This window comes from Canis lupus, chromosome 3 (genome assembly GCF_011100685.1).
Source record: "Canis lupus familiaris isolate Mischka breed German Shepherd chromosome 3, alternate assembly UU_Cfam_GSD_1.0, whole genome shotgun sequence".
Lineage (NCBI taxonomy): Eukaryota > Metazoa > Chordata > Mammalia > Carnivora > Canidae > Canis > Canis lupus.
Genome location: NC_049224.1, coordinates 59,597,459 through 59,622,942, shown reverse-complemented (window position 1 = coordinate 59,622,942; position 25,484 = coordinate 59,597,459). Strand labels below are relative to the sequence as shown.

The following is a 25,484-nucleotide window of genomic DNA, read 5'->3' as shown; positions in this document are numbered from 1 at the left end:
CCGCCCGGTGGGAGCCCATCTCCCGTTCATGCTATCTTTGGTAGGTGGGCTTTAAACACGGGACCTCCGGCCCTGGGAAGATTCTCTCGGTAACTAAATCAAGCACTCCTTCCTCACTCAAGTATGTCAATGGGCCAGTACGCCTCCAAGGCCTCCTAGGTAGCATTTCTCAGGCACCCTGGCTAAGGAAGACTGTAATGTACTTTTCATCAGTTGACATAAAAGCATGACAATTTAATTAACTTTTGTGAAGGGGGGAGGAGGATTAGCCACGGCCTTCGTTTTACACCATGCAGACTACGCAGTGTTGGCCGTGGTCAACACCAGCTCATTGTTCCACTGAGCTTCTTAAGGCTAAGCCTTGGTTTAATTCTTTAAAGTTGTTTGTTTTGTTTAAGGCCAACTCCAGTGTCCGGATCAAACATGAAAAGAGCCCATTCCTCTCCACGGTCCGTGTGCCTGCCTGAAACGACGCAGGTGCCACCCGGAGATCTGCTTGCTTTGGGGCCGAGTGCGAGTCTGCCGGCCGTCTCAGTGTCGGAGAGACGGGCTTCCTTTCTCCGTGTCCCGACTGTCTTTCTGCAGTGCGGTCAATACCTGGGGATCATAGAGGAGACGTCCGTGGGTGATCTGCAAACACACTGAACACAGGCCTTGCCAGGCGTGGTGACAGGATGCGCAGCCTCCTGGCTGGTCTCTGCCCCCCCACCCCACACTTCTGCTGTTCCCCCGTTCCACCTCCCACACCCACAGCCAGAGCCCTCCTCTTAACGTGGAAATCCAACCGTGCCATCTGTGGCCCAATGTCCCACAACCATGTCCCACTGGCTGCTGCAGAGACATCAGCACACGGCTGCAAGGCTCTCCTTCCACAATCTGGCTCCAGCCCCTGTGCTCACCACCACCCAAGCCAGGCTACCCACTCCCAGACAGACGCTGACAAGTGCCCCTGGGCCTTTCCACACAGCTGCTCCCCTGCCTGCCTCTCCTCTTCACCAGCCAACCATGTGTACTTTTAAGACTAACAAACGTGGGCTCTTCTCGAGCCCTCCTGGGCCTTCCAAGAGTGACTGAGTTCCCAACTCTGCTTTCCCAGCTCCTGGCTAACAGTTTTACTTTCAAGACACATCCTCCTCTGACCACTTAAGAACAGGAATGGTGCTAACACGGGCTCTGTTTACTGAACACACAAGAGGGGCACCTCTCCAGGGACCTCATGCACAGCACCTGTCAGCGCACACAAGCTGAGGATGGTTAACACCTCACAGTTAGGCACCTAAGCCACGGACATTTACAGGAGTGGCTGCTCTAACAGCCTGGATGCATTCAGACCTAGGCTGGTTAGAACACAAAACCAAGCAGTAACCTACCAGGTTACCACTATGTCACTTTAACTGAATTACAAATTACAAAGGGTGAAGAGAAAACACTTTATGTAGGTTTCAGATAAATCGCACAGAAGGGAAGTCCCCTCTCTACACCTAAGTCAACGGGACTGCTAGGCAAACATACACACTTACTTACCTTGTAAAGCTTTAGCTCTAACCTAAAGCGGAGCATTTAAGGGGAATGTGTACAGACCACAAGTCTCATGGAGCCTAGCACCGTATAAACTCCTTGAAGCCCACCCTCGCCCCCACCTCCACCCCCACCCTCAGGCTGACTCCCATCATGATCCTGTGATCAGAAAATGCCCTTCGATCCAAAAACCGCTGAGCTGGTTTTTTAAATTAATTAATTAATTAATTATTAAATATTTTATTTATTTATTCATGAAAGATAGAGAGAGGCAGAAACCTAGGCAGAGGGAGAAGCAGCCTCCATGCAGGAAGCCCGATGTGGGACTCAATCATGGGACTCGATCCTGGAACTCTAGGATCAAGCCCTGTGTCAAAGACACATGCTTAACCGCTGAGCAACCCAGGCGTCCCTCTGAGCTGGTTTTAACCAAACCTTTTATCTTGTTCCTAAAACACAAGGGAAACAACAGGCCTGGGTTTACCCCTGCCCTCTCTGAGTGCCTGTGTGGGGGACATGTGGGGTGGGAAGACCAGGGACAAGGAGAGGCAGGTCAGCGGACAGGAGACCACACATGAAATCATGGTGGTAACCAAGCTACATGTGGAACAAAGGCTGTCAGGAAAGGCCGTGGCCCTGCAGCAACTTCAGAAAATCCCCCCTAAGCAAGTGAATCATGGAGCCCACAGCATGCCCTCACGCACAGGCAAACTTCAGAGGCATGCCACCCCAGGCAGTCACCTTCTTGAAACTCTTAGTAATTCTGGACAATGGGTCCCAGATTTTCATCTTGTATTGTCCATTGGTTTCTCAACCACAGAAAGGCTCTTTCTCCCTCTTGCCAGATCTCTAATAGTTATATAGCCATTCCTATTCACACATGAACTGACTGAATTTTTTAAGTTTTATTAAGATAGAACTCCTTACCATATAATTTGTCCATTTAGAGTGTACAGTTCAGTGGATTTTAGTGTATGCATCGATGTGAGCTAAATTACCATGGTCTGTTTCAGAGCACCTTCACGCTTCGAGAAGAACCCTGTAACCTGTAGAGCTCCACCCTCCCTGCTGGCCCCATCTCGCCCACCGCCTGACAACCATTTGCTGACCTCCTGTCTCAAAAGATGACCCTGTTCTGGACTTGCCTACAGATGGAATCACAGAGCACATGGTCTTTAGTGTCTGGCTTTGTTACTTCACAGGGTGTTCCCAAGGGTCATCTGTGTTGTAGTATGTGTTGGGATGTCATTCCCTTTTATCAACAGAATGTATTTTTAATATTTCAGAAATGCAAATCCTATCGCCCAAGCACAAAACAGTGCCTCCTCTCCCTATCCTAGTATTACCCAAGGTCAGCAGCCGTGCTTCTTCCCCAAAGACCCAAACAGGGAGGGAGTCAGCCAGCCAGAGAGAGCACCATGGAACAGGACAGGAAGGGCCAGCCCCAGGGCCAGGATAAAAGGGCCCAGGTGAGTGAGGACTCTCTGGTTCATGAATGCACTGAACTGGACATGCTATGTAAATTACATCTCAATAAAGCTGCTACTGTTATAAAAATGGAGAGGCTGCTAGAGACATACAGCCTAATGGCCTATGAAGTTCTCATATCTAACAGTCACCTTACGGGAAACAAAGTTTTGGAGACCACATTAACACCACCACCAGGATACAACCACAAGATCCAGACTCAGGAGACGCTGTAGGACAAAGAACTGGGTCTTCAATAAATAGAGAACAAGCGATACAAGGAGAGATCAAGTGATCTATATATTTAAAAGAGACTAAAAGGATCTTTCCATTAACGACAGTGTGAACCTTATTTGGATCTTGATTCAAACAAACTATAAAGCCACTGACACTTGAGACAGAAGTTTGAAACCACCTGCATATTTGACAAGGGCATGGGGTCTGTTATCTGTTTTACTCTATATTAGTATGATTTAAACTCTCCCACTAATAAAAAAAGGTCAGCAAGGGATAAGCTGTTTAGCATACACAGGAGAGTACAAGCCTCCATGGTCTCCAATCACGACCTGATGCCAGACAAGCTCTGAGCCTAAACGGGGTCACAAAGCAAGCCTTGATTTTTGTTTTGTTTTGTTTTGTTTTGTACCACAAAGACTTGGAACCAGAAACACTGGCCAATCCCACAGGAGACAAACCCTAGGCAGGACATCCAGAGGAGATGAAAAGAATCTAGAAGAAGCAGGCCCAGGCTAGACTTGCTCCCACACCATCAGCTGGGCTGCAGCTCCCCTGACTTAGCCAGCAGAGGGCCGGCCCAACATTTCCCCCCAGGGAAGCCTTCCTCCAGCCCTCCAGCGACCTCCCTCCGTGGGTCTTCTTTATCAGTGATGGGGGACAATCTCGCCACCCTGCCCCAGGGCAAGCAGGGGGCAGGGAGGGGTGCTTGGTCTACAAAACGCCTTCTGACCTGTGGATAGCACAGGGATGGCAAGTGAGAAACCCTGACCTCCCAATGCCACTGCAGGATGGGTGGGGAGGCTTCTGTTACCCTCCCTCCATCTAAGGGACACTCAGAGAAGGAAGGACTGCCCAAGACTGCGTGCCGCAGCCAAGCCTCAAACCCAGGCTCCTGGCTCCCAGTCCAAGAAGGATTTTATTTAGAGAGGGCTCTTTTCTCAAAAGGCACTTGGAGAACTAATTCTCAGTCATGCTACAGAGCCAGGCCACTCTACAGGGAAAGAGGGAACAAAAGATCCATTTACCTGAGCCCACTTCCGGTTTCGACTCTGCATCTGAATGGTTGCTATGGAAGCAAACACCTCCTCTGCAGGCAGGTCCTCTGGGAGCCTTGTCAGGAACTGGGCTATGTGAATGAAGTCCATCTTGGTCAGGATGTCCTCAAACAGCTTCAGGATGCCCAGGGCCGTCCGGAACAGAAACCCTTCCCCATCACGACAGAACACATCCCATATGCGACAGGCCAGATCAAGGGGCAAAGACTTACTATACAAGGTAAAAATCCTGGAAAAAAAGTTTGAGTTTTTCAGGTCTGGGATGGCACAAAGAGCTCTGAATTCAGGTGTAATCCAGAAAAATGCTCTTAGTTACTTTCATACTTAAGACACACAGGTTGGGGGGTGGGGTGAGGTGGGCAGGCAGGAGGCCTGCATTCGTTCTGAAGGCCAATTTTATAAAAAGACATTCTCAGCTTTCACGCAGAATCCCAAACACTGTGCAATTTCTGAATTGCTGATTCTGTTTACATCCATATGCAACAAATATTTACCGAGACTCTACCATGTGCTTACGCTGTAGTAGGTGTGGGACACAAGGTTAATAAGGCGGACAAAAAAAAAAATTAATTAAATAAATAAATAAATAAATAAATAAATAAAATAATAAAAAATAAAAGAAAACAATAAATAAATAAATAAATAAATAAATAAATAAATAAATAAAAATTAAATTAAATTAAATTAAATTAAATTAAATTAAATTAAAATAAGGCGGACAGACCTTAGAGTCTGAGAGGAATAAAAACAGTCAACGGAATGTACTCAGTGTACGTAGGTACACCTCACTTCTAAAGAGTACAGCATACTTTTCTCCCACAACGGGTCTGCAAAGGAACAAAGCAAAACTGTCCAAATAAATGTGAATGTAGATTACAAGAAACTGATCTTCTATTTAACAATGCAAACAATCAGATGAAAAAATGAAATGCGGATATGCACTATCTTAAAATGTGATAATCAGCATCCAAACTACCAAACAAACACAATCCTGGGTGATCGAGTGTATCAGCAGGTTTAAGCATTTTTTTTAAGATTTTATTTATTTATTCATGAGAGAGACAGAGAAAAAGAGGCAGAGACACAGGGAGAGGGAGAAGCAGGCTCCATGCAGGGAGCCCGATGTGGGACTTGATCCAGGGACTCCAGGATCACATTCTGAGCCAAAGGCAGATGCCTAACTGCTGAGCCACCCAGGCATCTCCAGGTTTAAGCATTTCTAATCTGGAATGTGCCTGTGTCACAAAGTGAGGCAAAGCCAGGCTGGGACAAAGGCCAAACTAATTCTCTGTGAACCCATGCTCCTTCCTCGACTGTGAAGCACAGCCTGGGTGCCGTCCTCAGGGTGTCTGCTGACCCCCGGACCCGCCAGATGCTCCCTCTGCCCCTGGTGCTGATCATAACGTGTGTTTGCTCTGGTCCTCCCCATGGAGATGCTCCAGAGCAGGGACCCTGGCCAAATCCCTCCACCACAGCATCCAGCACAATACCTGGTATCTCTGCCGAGGAAGTAGATGGGTGGACACGCTGCCACTTGGCTCTAGGTGTCCTAGATGTTAGTGGATCTCACCATGTCCTCACTAGCGGCAGTGCTCACTAGAAGTGGGGATTCTCCATTGCGGCCTTTCCGCCAGGACCCAGAGGGACATTTAACACGGTCAAAAGCACATGTTCAACACAGCATGCTAGTTAAGACCCCAAGACATGCAAGGCTATCAAACTCCAGTAAGACACTTAAGGAAGGCAAACCAGTTTAGATTTCATTCAACTCAGGTGATGAAGTAGCGAGACAAATGCCAAAACCCCTACGTCATAAAAACAACAGCTGACCTTAAACTGAGGCCCCACTATGTGCTGCGTACCACATGGGGCACACCAGGAGCACACCTAATTCAATAGCTAGGACCACTTTGGGAGGCGAGTTCTCTTCGCTCACCTTACCTGAGGGAACGGAGTCCCCGGTGCTGCCACCCATACATTACTGACAATATATAAAACATGAAAAAGAACTAACCAGCCCATGATGCTGTCTCCCACCTGCCAGCTCATCCATGGAAAGCAAACCCTTAACCTCTTAAAAGCAGAGTCTCACGTAAAAAACAATCAGAAAACAGACAAAGCTATAGAGCAAAGAAGAGAGAAACAACAAGAGAAATGGCGGTGATGTGAAACTCTCGGGTTCAGTTTCACGTATGCATCTCCACAAATTACTTCAGACGTCCTGAACTCTGTAAAGTTAAAAACGCCAGTCAATGCCTACCACGCACCCCTGCTCCATCCTCACATCCATCCGAGGCACCTACTGTTTCTCCATGAGGCAAGTGCCCAGACCTGAGCCCTTCTGATGCCAAGCAGCCAATGCACCCATCAAAATACCTTCTGAAGCCTACTGCCACATGCTCATCACTGTTCTGAGGGGACAAGCGTACGTGGCATCCAACGAAATGGACCAAGCTCCTGCCCTCCAGAGCAGAGGGGATAAAGTGCACGATAGGTCAGATGGTGACAGGCACAAGCAGGGAGAGGCAGGGCTGCCAGCCTGGATGTGCATGCAAGTGTGCACACACGCACACACACACACTCTTCGAAAGAGGATGGTCTAGGAAGACTGTGTCACTGTGAAGTGACATTTCCATAAGGCCCTGAAAAAGAGGCTGCAAGCCAAGGGCAGAGGTCGAGACAGCGTCCAGCCACAGGAAGCAGGGAGCTCCCAAACCCCGAGGCAGCAGTAAACCTGGCACAGCCAAGAAAGAACATGAACCCACTGGGCTAAAGGCAAAAAGAGCGGAGGACAGAATACACGAGGATGCCTGTGGAGACCAGGCCCAGCACGCATGGGCCTCATAGACTGCTGTAAGGTCCCATCCACTTCATAGGACAGCCACCCCAGACGTGGCCAGAGCAGAGGGACGCTGGACTCCAAGGTGGACTAATCTCAGGGGAAATGCAACAGAGTCATCATGGTGTCTAAAAGTCAGACATCCAAGTGGCTACATGAACTCATCATCTGTTTATGACCTGGAGATCGGGGAGGGCTCTGGGCTGGTAACAGTCTGTGTCGATGGTACCAGAGGCAGTACCCCAAGATCAGAGAGGGAAGAATGGCAATCGCTGAACGGATCACCGGTATGTACTTCATTACAAAGTGAGCTTGACCACACTTCTATTATCTACCGTTTCATGGACCAACGTGGAATTGTAAGGCCTCGAATGTTACCTCTTAAATAAAATGTGCCTTTTATTTATTTACTTTTTAAGATTTTATTTACCTATCTGAGAGAGAAAGAGAGAGAGAAAGAGAGTATATTCACATAGTGGGGTGGGGGGCAAAGGGAGAGGGAGAAGCAGGCACCCCTCTGAGCGGGGAGCCAGATATAAGGCTAGATCCCAGGACCCCGGGATCCTGGCCTGAGCAGAAGGCAGATGTTTAACCTATGGAGCCACCCAGCCACCCCTAAAATATGCCTTTTAAAGAAAACATTTTGGGGGGCACCTGGGTGGCTCCATAGGTTAAGCGTTTGACCTCAGCTCAGGGCATGATCTCAGGGTCCTGGGAACCAGCCCTACACAGGGTTCCCTACTCAGCGAGGAGCCTGCTTGTCCCTCTGCCCCTCCCCCAGCTCACATGTGCATGTGCTCTCTGTCAAATAAATAAATTAAAAAACAAGTAAGTAAAGAAAATAGAACATTTTTTTAAAGGCCCTCCCACTCCTGGAAGGCCATTTCCTGGACCTTGGGCTCAGTGGGCTTCCCACTCGGTGCTGGCACTGTGCCTTCATCTTTCCCAGCAGTCACTGGCGGGCCCACAGTGTCCCTAAGATAGCACAGTCCTGGCACCAGGCAGCTCCTCCACACCTAGCCCTGTGATTGCCACCCGGACCCTGCCATCTGCCTCCTCACTGCTCCCTCTGAGCCCGTAGATTCTGCAGGCTTTCAGCAACCAGGGCTCACCCCTTGCCCCCTCGGGAGCCAAGGGTCACACCGCTCTGTCCCCTCCTGCTCTGAGACAGACATCTCTGGCACCTCCCCCTCCTCCAACCCTCCTCCCAGCAGCACTGCTCACACAGAGAAGGGCCTCCTGCCGCTCCTCACCTCCCCCTTCACTGGAGACCACTTCTGAGCCCACACTTTCAGATACTTGCCTGCATTTTAAACCCCCTTAGATTAACCTCCACTGTGAAGAGGACACTGGACCGCTCATCCTCTGCTCTCCTCCAGTTGTTTATGCAGGCACCACGCACACAGCTGAAGAGGGCCCTCAGCAACCCTGCCACCAGGCTCTGCCCTGGTCCCGAAGCAGCCCTGGGACCGGGATGGGGATGGCTCCCACCAGGGCAGCAGGAACAAGAGGGCTGCCCTCTGCACAGGGGCCCCTAGCCCTTCCCATTTCCAGCCCTTCGAGTGCCCTCACCGCAGCCGGTGCACTTGGCTTCCTCCTGTCAGACTCATGAGTGCGGGAGAGCAGGGCCCAGGGGCCTGCCCAGGAGTCTGCGGGTTCTCCTCCTGGAAGCAAGAGAGAATTCAAGGCTGCTTCTTCCCTGGACCACTGTGCGTTTTTGCACTTTACAACAAAAATGGTAACTTCAGGTACAAATTCAACTAATGCAAAATAATGTATTTCTACGTTGAGGAATGAAAGAAGTGGCTACGGGCTTACAAAAGATACCAAACATGGCTTGCGTGCATCTGTTTCCCCCATGACGTGTGTGGGAGCACAGGTTGGATTCTTCCTGCCAAGCCCTCCCAACTTCCAGAAAACATCTTTATCTGGATGTCTGTTCTAACTGCTTGTTTGAGCCTGCACGAAAGTGTGAGGGGGTTCAGGAGGGGGAGCAGGGGGCTCCACTACTCCCAAAGCCTTCACGGAGGCCAAGGCTCATTCTCAGAAACCAGCCCTCCCCTGATCTACTCCCTGAGCAGGTAACAGCTGATGGGGGCACCGGCATCCATGCTGAGCGCTATTTTTATACAATCTACTAGGCTTATCCAATTTCTCCTCACAGCATCTCCACGAGGGCATCTAATCATCTCCACTTTACAGACGAGGAAACTGCAAATAAAGGGAGGCTGTGGGAAGTGGATTTGAGCCTGAGATGGAGGCACCATCCAGCAGCCTTCCCTGTGGAGAAGCCACAGATTGACGCAGATTCCCAGCCGTGCCCACCGTTTCCCAGGTTATAAGCCTCTGCCCCCAGAGTTGGTCTAGGAAGTGCTCCTGAGCGCCTTCCCTGCCTGTGTGCTCCTGTGTTCCTAACAGAGACAAGCAGTTACACTAGACACCGCCAAGTAAGATGATTAGAGTTTCTGAGGATGAAGACCTTTAAATTCCAAATAGGAACTACATTCATTAAAGACTCAGTCTCAACTCAGTTATTAAGTCCAGCCCCCATCCCCACCCTAGAAGCAGTGAGATCCACCTCTGTGCCCCCAGAGCACCCTCTGGTGGGCACCCCCACCCCACCCCCAGCAGGCCCAGCACAGGAGCTCCCGCACCACAACGCAGGCCCTTCTTGCAAGAGGCTTTCCACCACGGGCTCACAGTCCTCCTCGTCCTTCCACGCACACATACACCAAGGCCCTGGTGTGCACCAGACTCAGGCCCCTGCTCTTGAGGAGCTCATGGGTGGACCTGTCACCTCAAACTCAAAACCTACAAATGAAATGAGTGCAAGATGCCACAGAAACTGCAATCTGCTAACCATACCTCACCCTGAACCCTTCCTTCAATGCAGAGATTCAGTGTTAATGCTGGGATCTCCTATGACCCCCCCTCCCCCGACACTAATAATGACATGGAAGGTACTGCTGGATTCTTTTACTAATACAAGATCATTTACTCCAAAACCCGTTTGCACCACCAGATAATTCTGCCCTTCTACAGCAAGGGGAAGACCCCTTTTTCCAGAAAGGCAGCACTGGCAGGAAAACTCATTCTCAGCCGGGAGATCTCTGCGCCAATGTTCCCCAGCACCTGAGCACACCTTTGGCTGGATTCTGTGTAATTTAAACCCAGGAAGGGGCCCCTTGGGAACAGATGCATTCCCAGATCTAGGACTTGGAGCTGACACGGGGCCAGAGACAGGTGACCCAGAGGACACTGACAAAGTTCAGCCCATGACCAGAAGGGCAAGAAACAGAAGCTGCCCTCAGAGGTCAGTGTTGTGATAGAGGTAAGCAGAAGGCACAGCAGTGGTGGGGAGAGACCAGAGCATTCTGGAGGAGTAACTCTCCAGCTGTGCTGGGTAATGGCCAATAAAGCTATAAAGCAATAATCCATGGGGCAGAGAAACTGTCCTGCGAATGAAGCTGGAGTGATTCCCAGCTGGCCTCTGGTGGGTGGAAAGGAGGCAGGAAAGGAGATTTTGTCATCTTCGTGCCCTCACAGCTCACTCAGGACACTCAGCCAGCCAAGGCACACAGGGTGGGTGCAAGAGGCTCAACCCTCTGACACTGGGTAGGAACGAGAGGCTTCGTCCTCAGGCAGTTGGTAAATGGAAGCCTAAGCCCTACCTTGTCTTAAGGAACCCATGCACTGTGCAGGTCTACCTGGCGCAAGCAATTCCAAGGCAGATCCCTGCTAAAGGTGAGGATGAGGCTCTGGGGAAGGTGGTGGAACAGAGTGAAAAAGCAAAGGCTCTGGCATCTGACCAACCTGGCCTGCTCACTCCGGGTGTGACTGGGCAGGGTCCCACTGAATCAGCAGCCTCCTCTGTGCTAAGAGGTATTTACACCTGCTGCAGACACTGTGAAGACAAAACCAGCAACGAGTGTCTCTGCAACGTCAGCTTCCAGGGCAGGTCCTGAGCACGCCCTGTTCTGTCCCTGGCTTCCTCGCCACTGCCTGGAGTGCCCTCTGGGACAGGCCCCAAACACCTCCACGGGGCACTGAAGACAGCTCAGCCCAGCATCTTTGGCAGTGGCCACCTCACGGCCTGCCGTTCACTACTCCTGAGTGGCATCAATTCCTGTGGCTGCAGCTCCAAGCTCCAAACCCTCACTCCCGGGAGGTCTTCAGTAGACCTATAACAGTCTCAAGGTTTAGGAGAAAAGCAACAAATGACAAGAATCCTGAAGGTTCATTCCTAAGGTTGCAGTCAAGTCTGCTTTATTTAGGGACTGGGCCTCGTTTCAGATGATCAAAGATCAAAGAGCCTCCAAATGTGTTCCTAGCAGTTTTAGATTCACTGTACACAGAAGTGTTGAAGCCCAAATGGGCCTTTTGGCCAAGTGGCATCTTTTTTCCTGCAGAGCCCCTCCATAAGCCAGGCGACAAGGACTGGGGGTGTCACCTTATAAAGCCCTACAAGGTTAATCATAATCACTGCAGGGGACAGGGGAGCAAACGTGCTCAGAAAGGGTTAAAGCCCACCACTAAGGCCACGAGGCAAGTAGGAGGAGAGGCTAGACCAGGCCTAAGGGTTCCAGAACCATCTCCTCCCACTATCCCTCCACAAGTCTGCCCCTAAACACCAGTATTCTCTGCAGTGACAGCCCACCCCTTCCTCAGCATGAAGATGTGCCTGGCCTACTGTTCTGCCCAGAACTCTCTAAAGCCTCCTACCTGTTAGTCTACTTAGATGTCCAGCAGGTACCTCAAAATCACTGTGTCCCAAATCAGATCCATGAACAATGCTGCCAAACCTGCAAGCCCCTTACCAGCCAGACACTCGAGCGCAGATGATTCTCGGCCTTCCCTCACACGACTGCAAAGTCTCTCCAGGTCCCACAGCTCCCCTCTCTGCTCCCCACCATCCACCTGCTCCTAAGCCTCAGTTCAAGCCCTGCTCTTCTGGCCTTCACTTGTCCCGGTCTCTAGGCTCCCCTGGCTCCCAAGTAACCTAAAGCTCACTTCTAGATACAACCTGCCTCCATCCTCACCCTGAGCAAAAGCCTGCAACCATTCCTTCGGCCCCTGCAATCTTGCCCAAGCTTCCTGGCATGGGACCTAAGTCACATACGATTTGGCCCCCTGGCCTCCCACCCGCCTTTCTCACCCTTTACATTAGGCTCCAGCATCACCAAACTGACTGCTACAGCCATGCTAACTCTGGACCACCATATGTTCACATCATGCCTCGGCTCAAATTCCTGGGTCACCTCTGTGTACTCTAACCCCTTAGCTGGGGTCCAGGGCTCTGTCCGTCTTCCCTGCAGACAGAGCTCCTGACAGGCAAGCACCATGTCCTGCTTCCTACTCATCACTAGATCCTAGCAGAGGGCCCAGCACAGACCCGGTATGTAGTGGCATCTCAATTAAGGGATTAATGGCACTCAGAAAACAAATAGGTCCAGGACACTGTTTCTCTCCTTGAGGGAGTAAGAAGGCTAGTGACAGTCACAGATGATAATAAAACAGGCCTAATAGGGCCCAGATGACTAACTGTGCAGGAGCTTGAAGAGCTGAGGGCACTGCAAATGCAGGGCAGTGGGGAAGACTCTAAAACAGGATGTGGGAGGGAGTTAAGCTGAGCCCAGAAAGCTGGCAGTGAGGACATGAAAAACAGGGAGATGAGAAAACACATAGAAAATTCGATCTTACCAATCAATTAGGTAGATGTCTGGAGTTAGGTTGTTTTTCTTGAAATGAGCAAATAATTTCGGCAAATTTTCTTCAAAGAATACCTCAAATGCAGCAAAATATGTCAACATCTGGGGAGATAATGTGAGACATACCAATAAACCAATGATCACAGGTTTCCATTTTACAGAATAAAGGCCACATATAGACACTTTTGGAACAGAACAATTGTCTCCTGCAGCTGCTAACATGTCTTGATTAGAACTCCTCACTGGGCTCAGGCAGTTTCTACCTAAGCCCCTTCCCTACTCTTCACAACAATGTCACTAGCTACATCGCAGTGTTTCCTCAACTTACACATAAGACAAGAGAGGTCCAGAGCAGTTAGTAACTTGCCACTGGTGTGCAGCAAGGCTGGGATTTGAACAATGCCTGTCCCACAGCAAAGGCTGGGTCTTGGTGGGCCTGCTCTTCTCTAAGAATGACCAACTGCCTACATAACCCGAGAAAGCAGGCATCCCTGGCACACAACCATGGCATATCCAGAGGGAGTATCATACTGGCACGTATGGCATAGGCTAAGCTACTCTGGCCTCAAAACGCAGCTCTTTTAATTCAGGTAAGGGAGAAAGCATTAAGGAAAAGCATTCAGAGCCTGTATTTTACCGCCACAAGCTTTTCAACTCCTAGAGGGTTTGTAGGAAAATAAAACACACTGAGCAGGGGAGTGCTGCTGAAAGAGAAAGAACAGCTACAATGGGATTAGGAATGACACACACTGGAGCGCCAGCCCATTTACCACCTGGATGCATGTGGGCAAATGGCGACTCTTGGACTCAGTGAAGGGATGGACTATAAACCAGTGGGTCCCAGCAGGGGTGCGGGAGGACTTTGCCTCCCAGGGGGACATCTGACAATGAGGACATTTTTGATGGATATGCAAGGCTCCACTCGGCAGCCAGTGGATAGAGGCCAAGGATGCTGCGAGCCTCCTCCGGGGTCTAGGACAGCCCTCCATAGTGCTACTGTCGGGAGACCTTGCTGTAAAGAAGGTCCCACTCAATGCTACTATGACTCTGATCTTTCCTTAAAAATACATGTGAAAATTCATAAGCATGGTTTTTATCATATGTTTTGAAAGAGAAAGGTGGGGTCTTATCTTTACAATTAGGAGATGTTAACATAAAAATCATTTTATTATATAAAATAAGCATTTTCTTGACTGAAAATCTGTAAATATTCCCTGTGAAAAAAAAACTTCAGAATTACAGAAGCAAAGACAACCATCCACAAATACTATTAACATTGTTCGTATCCTTTTATTGTTAAAAATGGTAGCACCTGTTCTAGTTCAGATACTTTTGGAAAAAAATTAGCTTTTTCATTGTACATATTTTCCCACAATATAATGCTTTACAAATATCAGTACCTCACTGGATGTGGCACCAGATTTCATTATTTTTTAATTCTAGTACCTTAACATACAGCAATATCTTATTTTCAAAAGTACAATACAGTGAATGATCCAACAGTTCCATACATTGCTCGGTACTAAGTGCTCTCCTTAACCCCCATCACCAATTTCCCTATTCCCCCACCCATCTCCCCAGAGTAACCACCAGCTTGTTCTCCAGTTAAGAGTCTGTATTTTGTCTCCTCCCTTCATTTGTTTCTTAAATTCCACATGAGAGAAATCATATGATATTTGTCTTTCTCTGACTGACTTATTTCACTTAGCCTAATACCCTCTAACTCCATCCATGTCGTGGCAAATGGCAATATTTCATTCTTTTTTATGGCTGAGTAATATTCCGTTGGATATACACACATTTTCTTCATCCATTCATCAGCTGATGGACCCTTGGGCTGCTTCCATCTTTTAGCAATTATTGATAATAATGCTATAAATATCAGGCGCATATGCCTTTTGAATTAGTACTTTCCCATTCTTTGGGTAAATATCCAGTGGTGTGATTACTGGATCATATGGTAGTTCTACTTTTAGTACCTTGAGGAAACTCCATACTGTTTTCCAGAGTGGCTGCACCAGCTTGCATTCCCACCAGTAGTGTAAAAGGGTTCCCTTTCTTCCTACATCCTCACCAACACCTGTTGTTTCTACTGCCAGATTTTAAAGAACCATCTGCCTCCCTCTAAACCCCCATTTTAAAATGTTTTCATTTTCACCATGAAAGATAATTTTAAATTATAACAGTTATAATTATGTAACAACCATCTTTGTGCATTATGCTTTGTCCATACTTGTGACTTTCTTAGAACTGATTCGCACAAGCAGAATTGAATACCCGTGCCATTTACCACTGATACTTAAAACCAAACTGTCTTCCAAAAGGCCTCTGCTAATTTATATTTCCCTAACAGCCACCATTTTCACAGCACTGTTGAAATGCTACTTTTTAAAAAATGTATGTACTGCCTGACCAAGAAATACTCAAGAGTCCTTAGAATATTAAGGAAGAAATACTCCTGAGATTGTCTTGAAATACTGGTGACAATTATCAGCAAATCATCAGCAAATCCAGCCAATGAGCCTGTAGAATGGGCGACCCTCCTGGGCTGGAGAAAGCTGACAGGCTTAGGAAGCAGAATGGGTTGGGCTCCCAGCTCTTCTACTCACCAGTGATGTACCTTATGGGTCATGTCATTTCTGAGCCTTGGTTCTTCATCTGTGCCACAAAGAAGACCCACCTCCAAGAACAAGTCAGGGGCCTCCCAGGGCAACTCCTGTCAGCTCCTTCCTGTTCTGTGTCTACAGCACTAAACTGAACACACTATCTTTGTCAGAAAAAGGAGCTGGTCCTAACCACATCTCTTTCCCCGTAGGAGCGTACTACGTGAAGCAGAGCCCCCATGTGACAGTGAGTGGCAACAGAGGTGTATTACACACTGTTCTGTGCAAAGCACTCCTGAGCCTCTGCCTTGACACAACGTGTGCATATTCGGGCAGGAGATGCCCCTCCTCCCTCATTTAAAGGACGTGTTTTCAGAAATACTTCTGAAGGAAGAAGGTATTAAGAAATGGCTATTAACTGTGTGTTTGGAAAACATATTCCTTCTCCCTCTGAAAAGACAGAATAATTAGCCACTCAGGCTGTTTGGAGACAAATATATCAGGGATACTCACAAGGCCATGGTCCACTCGGAAAAATGCCATTTGACAGGGTTTATTCAAAAGATTAGAAAAAGCAATGAAGGCATCTGCAGTATCTAGGTTCAAGATCAACACTGCCGCTATAAAGGACATGCCCTGGACCTAAAGAAGGAGAGAAGAGGGTATTAAACTCACAGTAGCCACTGCTGCCAAAACAGCTCTTTTACGTGACTAATAAAAGTGGAACCAGAACACCCTCATGCTAGGAGGGCCCATGTAGCCAACCCCCACCCCCACCGCCACCTGCCCATCACTGACCTGAGACCTCAGCAGCTCTGGCCTATCCTCCCTCAGACTGCTCTGCCACATGGGCCACAGTGCCTGCACTCCCTCTGCCCTGCCGCCATCCACATGGAAACCCATAAACGCATTTGGCATTTGAGAGCCTGCCCTCCAGCACAGACAGTGCCCCGCTGCCATGGAAATGCGACTCTTACCTGATGCATTAAATCTAAAATCATGCACACACACATCTGCTAAGCCAAAGAAACAGCAGCAGCACAGTCAATGGTTACTGCTTAAAGGCTTTTCTGATTAAATTATAAAAAAAAATCACATGCAAGAAATTATAAAGCCAATTACAATGTGATTAATGTCACAGAGCGGCCGAATTGGCTCAATCCTTTACAAGAAAATGGAGGCAACTCCTTTACCACTAAACTCTCCATCCCTCTCAACAACAACAAAAAAATGAAGGCACTCAGCCTGACATTGGCAGCTAAGTTGTGCTGGGCCATATTCTGACTCTTTTTAAATGGTAACATTATAAAATATTGAAAAGGTTCACTTACATAACCCACATCCGGTCGGTAACAAGTATAAGCGCCCAAAATACTGTGCAACATGTCATGATATGGACCACCCTAAAAGGATCAACACACCAAAACACGTGCGTAAGTCTGGTTAGTACTCAGAACATTTGACACTGTGCTGCTGGTCACACCAGCTGCTCACAGAGGACGAGCTGGGTGCCAAGCGTTATGCTCACAGCTCTGCGCGTGCTGCAGAGTTCAACAAGTTAACGAGCGAGAGAGGCTACAGCTCAACCTACAAGGCTGCTTGGAGAAAAGCTGCTGGGTCAGGCCTGAACACCTCGCTAGGAAAACAGACTTAGCCTGGCTCCTGTTGCGTAACCGTGCTTCCCCTTCGAAGTTCAACAGGCAAGCCAGCTCCCTCAGGGTTCTTCGGAGCAGGGGACCCGCTGGTCTCCCCCCAACCCCCCATTATCATCTTTGTTTCTTCTATATTTTTCTGCCTGGCAGGTTTGAGAAATACCCTCGAAGTATTAAGTCCTGCTGGTGACCCTTTTAGTCTAAACACTCTCCCGGTTCTCTCATCCCTGAGGCTTTGCTAGGATTTTGGGTTTCCTAAGTGCACACAGGAGAAAGCACATGGTGCTCCCTGCCCAAGTCAGTGTCTGAAGACACTATGAAGGGACCACTGGGTCTGAATCCCCCACTCCCTGCCCTACCTACCCCGAGGCTACAGTCAACTTTAGGAATAAAATGTGTGAGGAGTCACTCTGCAGGTGACCGCATGTGGCTTAACCAAGAACGCCATGGCCCCTGCCATCACGTTCTGGTATATACAAGAAGTCAAGTAGAAGAAATGACAATTCTCAATCAGAAGGACAGAAGGAGGAGACCCCCAATAGTAAGGTAAAAAAGATGGCATCCAGTGCCAAGAAGGTAGGAGAAGGGGGGGCGGGGAGGGAGCTCTCTGGCAGCGCCAAATGCCCGCCTGAACACTACTGCTGACCATCATTAAGTGAGAAAAACAAGAGCGCTACACTGAACTTTACTTAAAGGTATAAGCTTTTAACTTAAGATTCTCCACCCTTCTATGTTCTCTCTCCAAAGAAAAGATGGTGCCAGCAGATGGCAGCCCCTTATTTCAGATGTCCTTGCTTTGGACATCCCTCCCACACTCTTCCCTCCACTGTCCTTTGGTTTTAGGACCACCCAGAGCCAAGAGGACAGCAGGCTGAGGGACACACCCAAAGGAACCCAGAAGGAAAGAGAAAAGCTAACTTCTCTGCCATCTGACCCCAACCTCACGTCAAAGACACCCCTAAAGTTCCTCCTCATCTTCTGAACATACCTCCCTGCACCAAGATAATTGCCCAGTGAATCTCAAAGTCAATGAGGCTGAGTCCCCAAGAGATACTGCACAGATTACTCTGGGTCCCCGGTCTGGGGACTGGTCCTCAACGTTGGAAAGACACTCAACCTCTTGGGCCCCACCCCAGTTCCCCGACTGCCCTTCTTGGCTACACTGCACGTGTGTCTGGAAGCACTGCCCTGGCAGCCCCCTTCCTCCAGAGCATGGCTGTCCCACAGTGAGCTCCTGGTGCAGCTACAATGGCCAGGAGTCAGTAAGTGGGGGCCACAGCACTGAACTGCATGCTCTCTGCTCATTCCTTCAGAGGGAAGCGGGGATCCCCTGCAGCAGCCACTATTTGATGCTTTGGTTCTAATCCACCTTCTGCCTGGGATGTCTTTCCCATCATCTGGCCAGACTGTCATTCAAACCTAGTCCAAGCACAGCCCGAGGGCCCCTTCCTCAGCAACCCCATTCCCAACACCCCCCATCCTCATGCCAGACTCCCAGCAGAGCGACCTTAGGTCTTCTGTGCTGAGGCACACCCATGTTTCTGTAGAGCCCACGTGTGTCTAACATCTACATCTGCATGCCTAGCTCAGTCCAGGTGGGTAGTGAACTGTGTTCTGGTTCATTCACTATCCTTCACTGGGTATGCAGGGTGTGTGTGGCGTGATATCAGAAACATGGGCCTGACAGTCAGTTCGGGGATTCCAAGGTTGCTCAGCAGGTGCTGAGGCGAGCACATGCAGGTGGCTGGGGCTGGGTGCGGAGGCTGGCACAGCTATCCACAAAAGACAGCAATAGGAGCCAAGTAAGGGCAGTAGGAACGGAGCAAGGACAGAGTCAAGGATATTTCAGAAGCAGAACTGGCAAAAAAAACCCGAATGAATGAACACAGGAGGGGTCAAATGAGACCCCCAGGGAAATGTCTGCTGTCAGAAGAGGTCTTCACAATGCCTCTGTTCCAATGACTCCAGAATCCACTGCCGGCAGCCCTGAGCCCTACCTGTGCTGACTCAGAGGTCCATGAGAGAGCTCACGTTTCTCTTTACTGCCCTCCAAAAGAGAGTTCTCTATCTTGTCTCCCACGGCTGGTTTCTGCACCCAGAGGTGCCACTTCCTGGGGTCATCTGCTCAAAAGCCCACCCTTACTACAACCATAACTTCCAAGGACTGCCTCGCACTCCTGCCCGCACCCCAGGCCCCAGGGCATGGGATCATCTTCTGAGGGAGTGCTACTGTGGGCAGCCCTGAAAACGAAGTAGTGTCCAGGGAAGCTCTGTCAGATGGAGTAGCACACAGGGCCCTTCTTGGACCAGACCTACCCCAGCTCAGGTATGTACACTGTACAAGGAGCCCAGACTGCCTTTAAAAAGCAGAATCATGGCCATACTAAACGTTTGTTGGGAAGGACTAGTTACCCTCCTCTGTAAAAGTCTAAATATGATGACATGAGACTGCTCTCCCCCAACTCCACCCCCATCCCCCAAACCCCTAGTACTTTTCAAACTTGATTACAAGTAAGTGCGGTTCGGCATCTATGATGTTTAGACAAAACATACTTAAAGCAACAAATCAGCACCACCTACTTGCTGGAAAATGCAGAGATTAGGAAACGTTCTAGAAATGTCCAGTTTAATAAGCTCCAAGCTGGCTTCTCTGTCTGCTGCTGAAAACCCAGCATCTATCAAAACATGAAGAACATTGACACCTCTCAGGGGCAAGCACATGCAATGATTACAAGGCTCAGAAGTGTTACAGGAACGAACACAGGAAATGGTTCGGCACAAGGACAGAGGCCTGCCCATAGCAGGAGTCAACATGGTCCACCATGGGCTTCCAGCAGTTTGTGGGGTTCCTTACTGAAGAGCAAAATCTCAGAGCACCAGCGGATGCTAGATCATCATTAGGGATTTCCCAGAGTCTGAAATCAAACCTGGTACCAACAACAGTCAGCGGAAGTTAAGGACAAATAGGGAAATATACACAAAACACGTCTCCATCTGCTCTAAAGCATCACCCGTGTGGACTGAGAGGTATGGCAGGTACTGCAGGGGAACACTCCTGCATGCTATTTCTGATAAATATTTACAAATAACTGGTGCTGTATTTTTTGAATTCCAGTATTACATAGGCAGTATTAAAAAAAAGATCAGTAAAAAAGATGCTACTTAACCAGAAGTGATCACTCCTGAGCATCACGGGGAGTTCTAAAAGCAGCATCTAGCAACTGTGCAGTGTTCCTGTCTCTCTGGAGTCGTTCACATGCTCCTGTGTGAGCCAACACTTGACCAGTCCTAGGGGCCAGGCTGCTAAAATCGTGTGAATAGTAAAACCACACTGGTTACCACTGGCTCTCCTAGATGGCTGCACACAAACACGTCTCAAACTGATCTTTCTCAAAAACAAAAACAAAAAAAACAAACTGATCTTTCTCGTAAGCTTTTTCTTCAACTTGTTCACTCTAAAAAATCCCTTTTCCCATGGAACTTTTTAATAAAATTCCACCAACCACTATTTCAGCTAAGGAAACTTTGTTATGTAATAAATAACAACACACATGACTGACCACAGTAGCTGATGGGGTTTAGTAGATGGGGTTAGTATCATGTATACCTTCATTCTCTGCTTCAGAGCCTCCAGCGCTAAAGGACCGCCACCTCTCCTTGGCTCGGGCAAGACAGATGTCAAAGAGTTCTGGAAGAAAAGCTTCAGGGTAAGTATCATGTGCACATGGGAGTATGTTTCCTCAAAAGAACCAGAGAGCACACTACCACCTCATTCAAATACTTAGAGTTCAACCTTAGCTGAACACTTATTAGGCCACATAAACAATTCCCCCCAACGCGGCCTAAAGGTATAACTGCTGCCTAAAGACATCACCACAGACTAAGAAATAATTCACAAGATATTATCCCAATGCTGTATTTTTACTTAAATTTCACAACCTGTCCATACAACGCTTCTGTTCTGACTTGTTTTGGAGTTTATCGCCTCTACTAGACTGTGAGCTCCTCAGGGGTGAGACCATAAAAGGACTCACATCTGTGTCCAGAGAAGATGGTGCTGGGACTTATACAGATCATATAATGAATGAATATCTGACTGATGGAGGAAAGCTGAGACCAGCAGGAACTCATCTTGTTTCAGATAAAGACAAGATGAAACTGCTACCCCGTGGCCCAGCCTTCCTAATCTTGCTACCTGAAGTGGGTAGGGGTCAAGCACAATGGGCAGAGGCTTCAAAACATTAGGGTCTTGCTGGCAGCAAATCACCAGGATGAGTCCCCATAAGGCTCCAGATCTCCTCCAAACTTACAACCTCCTCCTTCAGTAAGTCTTCTCCTTGAGCAGCTTAGGACCAGTGAAATGGTGTCTCCAGCTCACAGATCTTGCTCTTACAGACAGCCCTCCGTAGGTATATCCACACCCCATTCTCGAAGGAAGCAGAGAGGACTGTACTCTCAGAGACCTCTCAGTCCCGGGCCCCTCGTCCATGTCCATATTGCTAACGAACACCAATGGATTGCCGAGAGTTTAATTATAGCCACCCAGAGAATTTCTGTCATTACTTTTGGAAAAAAAAGCAGAGCACCTCTGCCTTCCTGACCACGCATCCTGTCTTATTAAAATAAAAGCCCAGTTGTAGTAACAGTATTGTGATCCAACAAGTAAAATCTTGATTGATGACCTTTTTCCGGCCTTGTTAAAGATCTGACTCACAACACGCTAGTCGCCAGGGCAAAAGAGGGTACGACTATGAAATATAACTCATAGGAAGACACAGACATGGCCAACAAGCACATGAGAAAATGCTCTGCATCACTTGCCATCAGGGAAATACAAATCAAAACCACAATGATACCATCTCACACCAGTGAGAATGGGGAAAATTAACAAGGCAGGAAACCACACATGTTGGAGAGGATGCGGAGAAAAGGGAACCCTCTTGCACTGTTGGTGGGAATGGGAACTGGTGCAGCCACTCTGGAAAACTGTGTGGAGGTTCCTCAAAGAGTTAAAAATAGACCTGCCCTACGACCCAGCAATTGCACTGCTGGGGATTTACCCCAAAGATACAGATGCAGTGAAACGCCGGGACACCTGCACCCCGATGTTTCTAGCAGCAATGTCCACAATAGCCAAACTGTGGAAGGAGCCTCAGGGTCCATCGAAAGATGAATGGATAAAGAAGATGCGGTTTATGTATACAATGGAATATTACTCAGCCATTAGAAACGGCAAATACCCACCATTTGCTTCAACGTGGATGGAACTGGAGGGTATTATGCTGAGTGAAATAAGTCAATCGGAGAAGGACAAACATTATATGGTCTCATTCATTTGGGGAATATAAATAATAGTGAAAGGGAATAAAGGGGAAAGGAGAAAAAATAAGTGGGAAATATCAGAAAGGGAGACAAAACATGGAAGACTTCTAACTCTGGGAAACGAACTAGGGGTGGTGGAAGGGGAGGAGGGCAGGGGGTGGGGGTGACTGGGTGACGGGCACTGAGGTGGGCACTTGACAGGATGAGCACTGGGTGTTATTCTGTATGTTGGCAAATTGAACACCAATAAAAAAAAAATTTATTATTTAAAAAAAAAAAGAAAAACGAAAAAAAAGAAATAGAACTCATATTATCATCACTAAACGAGAGGGTCTGGGGAACCTTCACCTGCTCTCACACTCCTGGAGGTTGGCTTGGCTTTCATCACGTTAACAGAAGATGGAAGGAAGTAACTGCAGTGGCCAAGAACCACTTCCCAAAGAGGTATGTCACAGTTCAAGCACAGATGTTGGCTGCCGCAGGGCAGAATGGGTCAAAGCGTCAGCATTTTAAAAGTATTTCTGTGGCTTTATTGCTGTGTTTACAGGGATGAGGGGGAGAGCAAACATACCTTCCGCCCAGACCTGACTTTAACGCACAAGGACTTGCCGAAGAGTGAAGGTTTAGTAGTAGTAGTAGTATACTGACTTCCTAGAAGTTTCCATTTCACAACCTTTTTTTTTAAAGATTTTATTTATTTATTTATTTCAGAGAAAGAGAGAGAGAGAATACATGAGAGAGCATAAGCAAGGGGAGCGGCAGAGGGAGGAGCAGACTCCCCACTCAGCCATGTGGGGCTCCATCCCAGGACCCCGAGATCACGACCTGAGCCAAACGCAGACACTTTACCAACTGAGGCATGCAGGTGCCCCACACAGCCACAGCTTTAAGAGCAAATCTCCAGGGCTTCCCAAATTGGAACACTAGCTTCTGACTTAGCCAGGGGTAGAAAAAAATCCTGATTCCACACACTACAGTGTGGGGCACAGTCCCTAAGCTTTTCAAGATGGCTGTCAATGTTAGAGAAGATGTGTTAAAAACACAAATGTGACACCCTGCCTCAACAAATGGAATTCACGATTATCTGTATTCTTAGACTGCCTTAAATACTCAGTAAAACTGAGATTAAAGAGAACCCAAGAAGGTAGCATGTGTTCATTCCACAAATATTTCCTGAGAGCCTGCCACGTGCAGAGAGCTGTGCCAGGCACAAATGACAGAGCAGGATAGGTGGGACCTCAGCTTCCTAAGCACCAGCTCTGGGGAGGGACAATAGACACCGGACAGCTAATCATACAAGAAAGATGCAACTTAAATAAAATGAACTAGTAACGGCATTTAGACAAACTTTCCAGATCTATAATTGATTGATTAGCTGTTTAGCCCAATCTACTCTGATATGGTTCACAGAAGATTCTAATTGACATAAAATCATGAGAAATACACAGCATTCTGCACTATGTTCAGCTGCTGACAGAGTTTAGAGAATTTTCAAGAACAAGGACTGAAATAAGTACTCAGCAATCTACAGATGACTCCCAAAATCTACAGATGATTCCTACAAGTTAAACATTACATATCATCTTCTCACACAAAGAAGTCAAAATTAGCTGGAAATGGAGCTTGGAGGAGGTCATGAGAAGCAGCAACCAGTAACCATCCACACAAGTGGCCGACATTACTCAAGACTGAGAACGCTGCCTGGACAAGCCACCATCATGGGGTACGATCAAAGTCTTGTAAAATAGAAAAAAATCACAGTAATAAATGATACGACCTTAGCTACACAGAGAAGATATAAATCCACCTGTTTTCCACTCGAGTGCCTTCCATGGGGTGACAAGCACTTGCTGAGCACTAACAAAAACGAGGAAGAGGCTTGTATCTTGGCAGTTGAGCCTGCCGCCAGGGAGCAAAGGGAGAAGCAGCAGCCACCATTTATGAAGCACCTGACGGTACATGTCTGAGCTCCTGGCACCCATCTCCGGGGGCGCAGCCTTGCAGGAAGCCAGGCACGGAGTGGGAAGCGAGCCCATGTGTGCAGCTGCTGGAGCATAAACACTGCATGGGGCATCCAGCAGGACAAATGGCCCAAGGAAAGCTGAGTGCACATCTCATCCTCCCCTCTGGACATAAGCTACCGGAACTCAGGGACCTCAGGCCTGACATGCAGCCATCCCTCTAAGGTGCTTATATATAAGCCACCTGGAGTTAAATGCTGCAAAAAAAGCCAACAGTACCCCAAATAGGACACTTCCAGAGAAAGAAACACCCACCTCCCTTCCACTGTCATGTCCCCGTCAAGGCTTGCTTTCCACAGTACTCAGAGAAGAGATCCTGACATGACCCAGCCCACTGATGCTTTGGAATCTATATGTGCCACCCTGCCTATTCAGGGAAGAGGACAGGTAGCAGGAAGAAGGCAGGTGTTTCTTCTGAACCACGATGTAACTGAAGCATCTATGAGCGACCCCAGCCTCCCCACTGTCTCTCCTTCCTGGAGGACACAGTTGCTAGGCCTCTTAAGAGACATGGCTTCATGGCAATGGCTGCCCTTCTTCCTAACGGGGCAAAGGGGGCAGGAGAAGCCACAGGGATAGGGGTGGAAGGTAGCAGGGGGAGAGGGTATGATTTTCCAAGCCTAGGGTCATGCAAGTTACTCACCATGGGTGATGTTTAATTCGTTGCCAATGGCTAAGCTCCAGACTTTGCCTCTCACACTGGGAGGGATTCCCTGCCACCATAAATCTCGAACTTTTCTAGAGCACCACCTGGACAAAAACGCCAACAGGAATTTATGAGTTTGTTCTCAATCAAGATACATCGCCTGTATGCCTAACCCAGACCAAAAGAGTAAGAGACATACAGTCACATGTATAGCCCCCACCCTCAGCGAACTGCAGTTCAGTGTTTCGGAGGCTGAGAGATTAACGACTAGCTTCCATGGGGCAATGGCTGTGACAGGTATGCCAAGGACCCTGCATGAGCAGGGAGGGTGCCACAGCCCAAACAGGCCGGGACACTGTTCTGGAGCTGAGTTCTGAATGACCATCAGCAGTTTAAGCAGGTAAAGGATGGGAAGG

General features: G+C 48.3%; 1 protein-coding gene across 8 annotated transcripts in view; it reads right to left on the bottom strand.

Annotated features, from left to right (window-relative positions):
* Positions 1-209: 209 nt before the first annotated feature.
* The window catches only part of TBC1D14 (TBC1 domain family member 14), a 104,977-nt gene continuing 79,702 nt past the window's right edge, over positions 210-25,484 (bottom strand). For 4 of the 8 annotated variants that reach the window (XM_038533087.1, XM_038533086.1, XM_038533092.1 and 1 more), the window contains 8 exons: positions 25,066-25,172; positions 20,687-20,767; positions 19,660-19,754; positions 16,759-16,830; positions 15,941-16,069; positions 12,817-12,926; positions 4,248-4,506; positions 210-597 (listed from right to left, as the gene is read on the bottom strand). In XM_038533087.1, coding sequence (XP_038389015.1) covers positions 532-597; positions 4,248-4,506; positions 12,817-12,926; positions 15,941-16,069; positions 16,759-16,830; positions 19,660-19,754; positions 20,687-20,767; positions 25,066-25,172 — 919 coding nt within the window. In that variant the 3' untranslated portion in view covers positions 210-531. Of the gene's footprint in view, positions 598-4,247; positions 4,507-8,688; positions 8,781-10,929; positions 11,021-12,816; positions 12,927-15,940; positions 16,070-16,758; positions 16,831-19,659; positions 19,755-20,686; positions 20,768-25,065; positions 25,173-25,484 lie in introns of those variants that run through there. The other 4 variants (XM_038533090.1, XM_038533089.1, XM_038533088.1 and 1 more) reach the window with 4 other exon arrangements.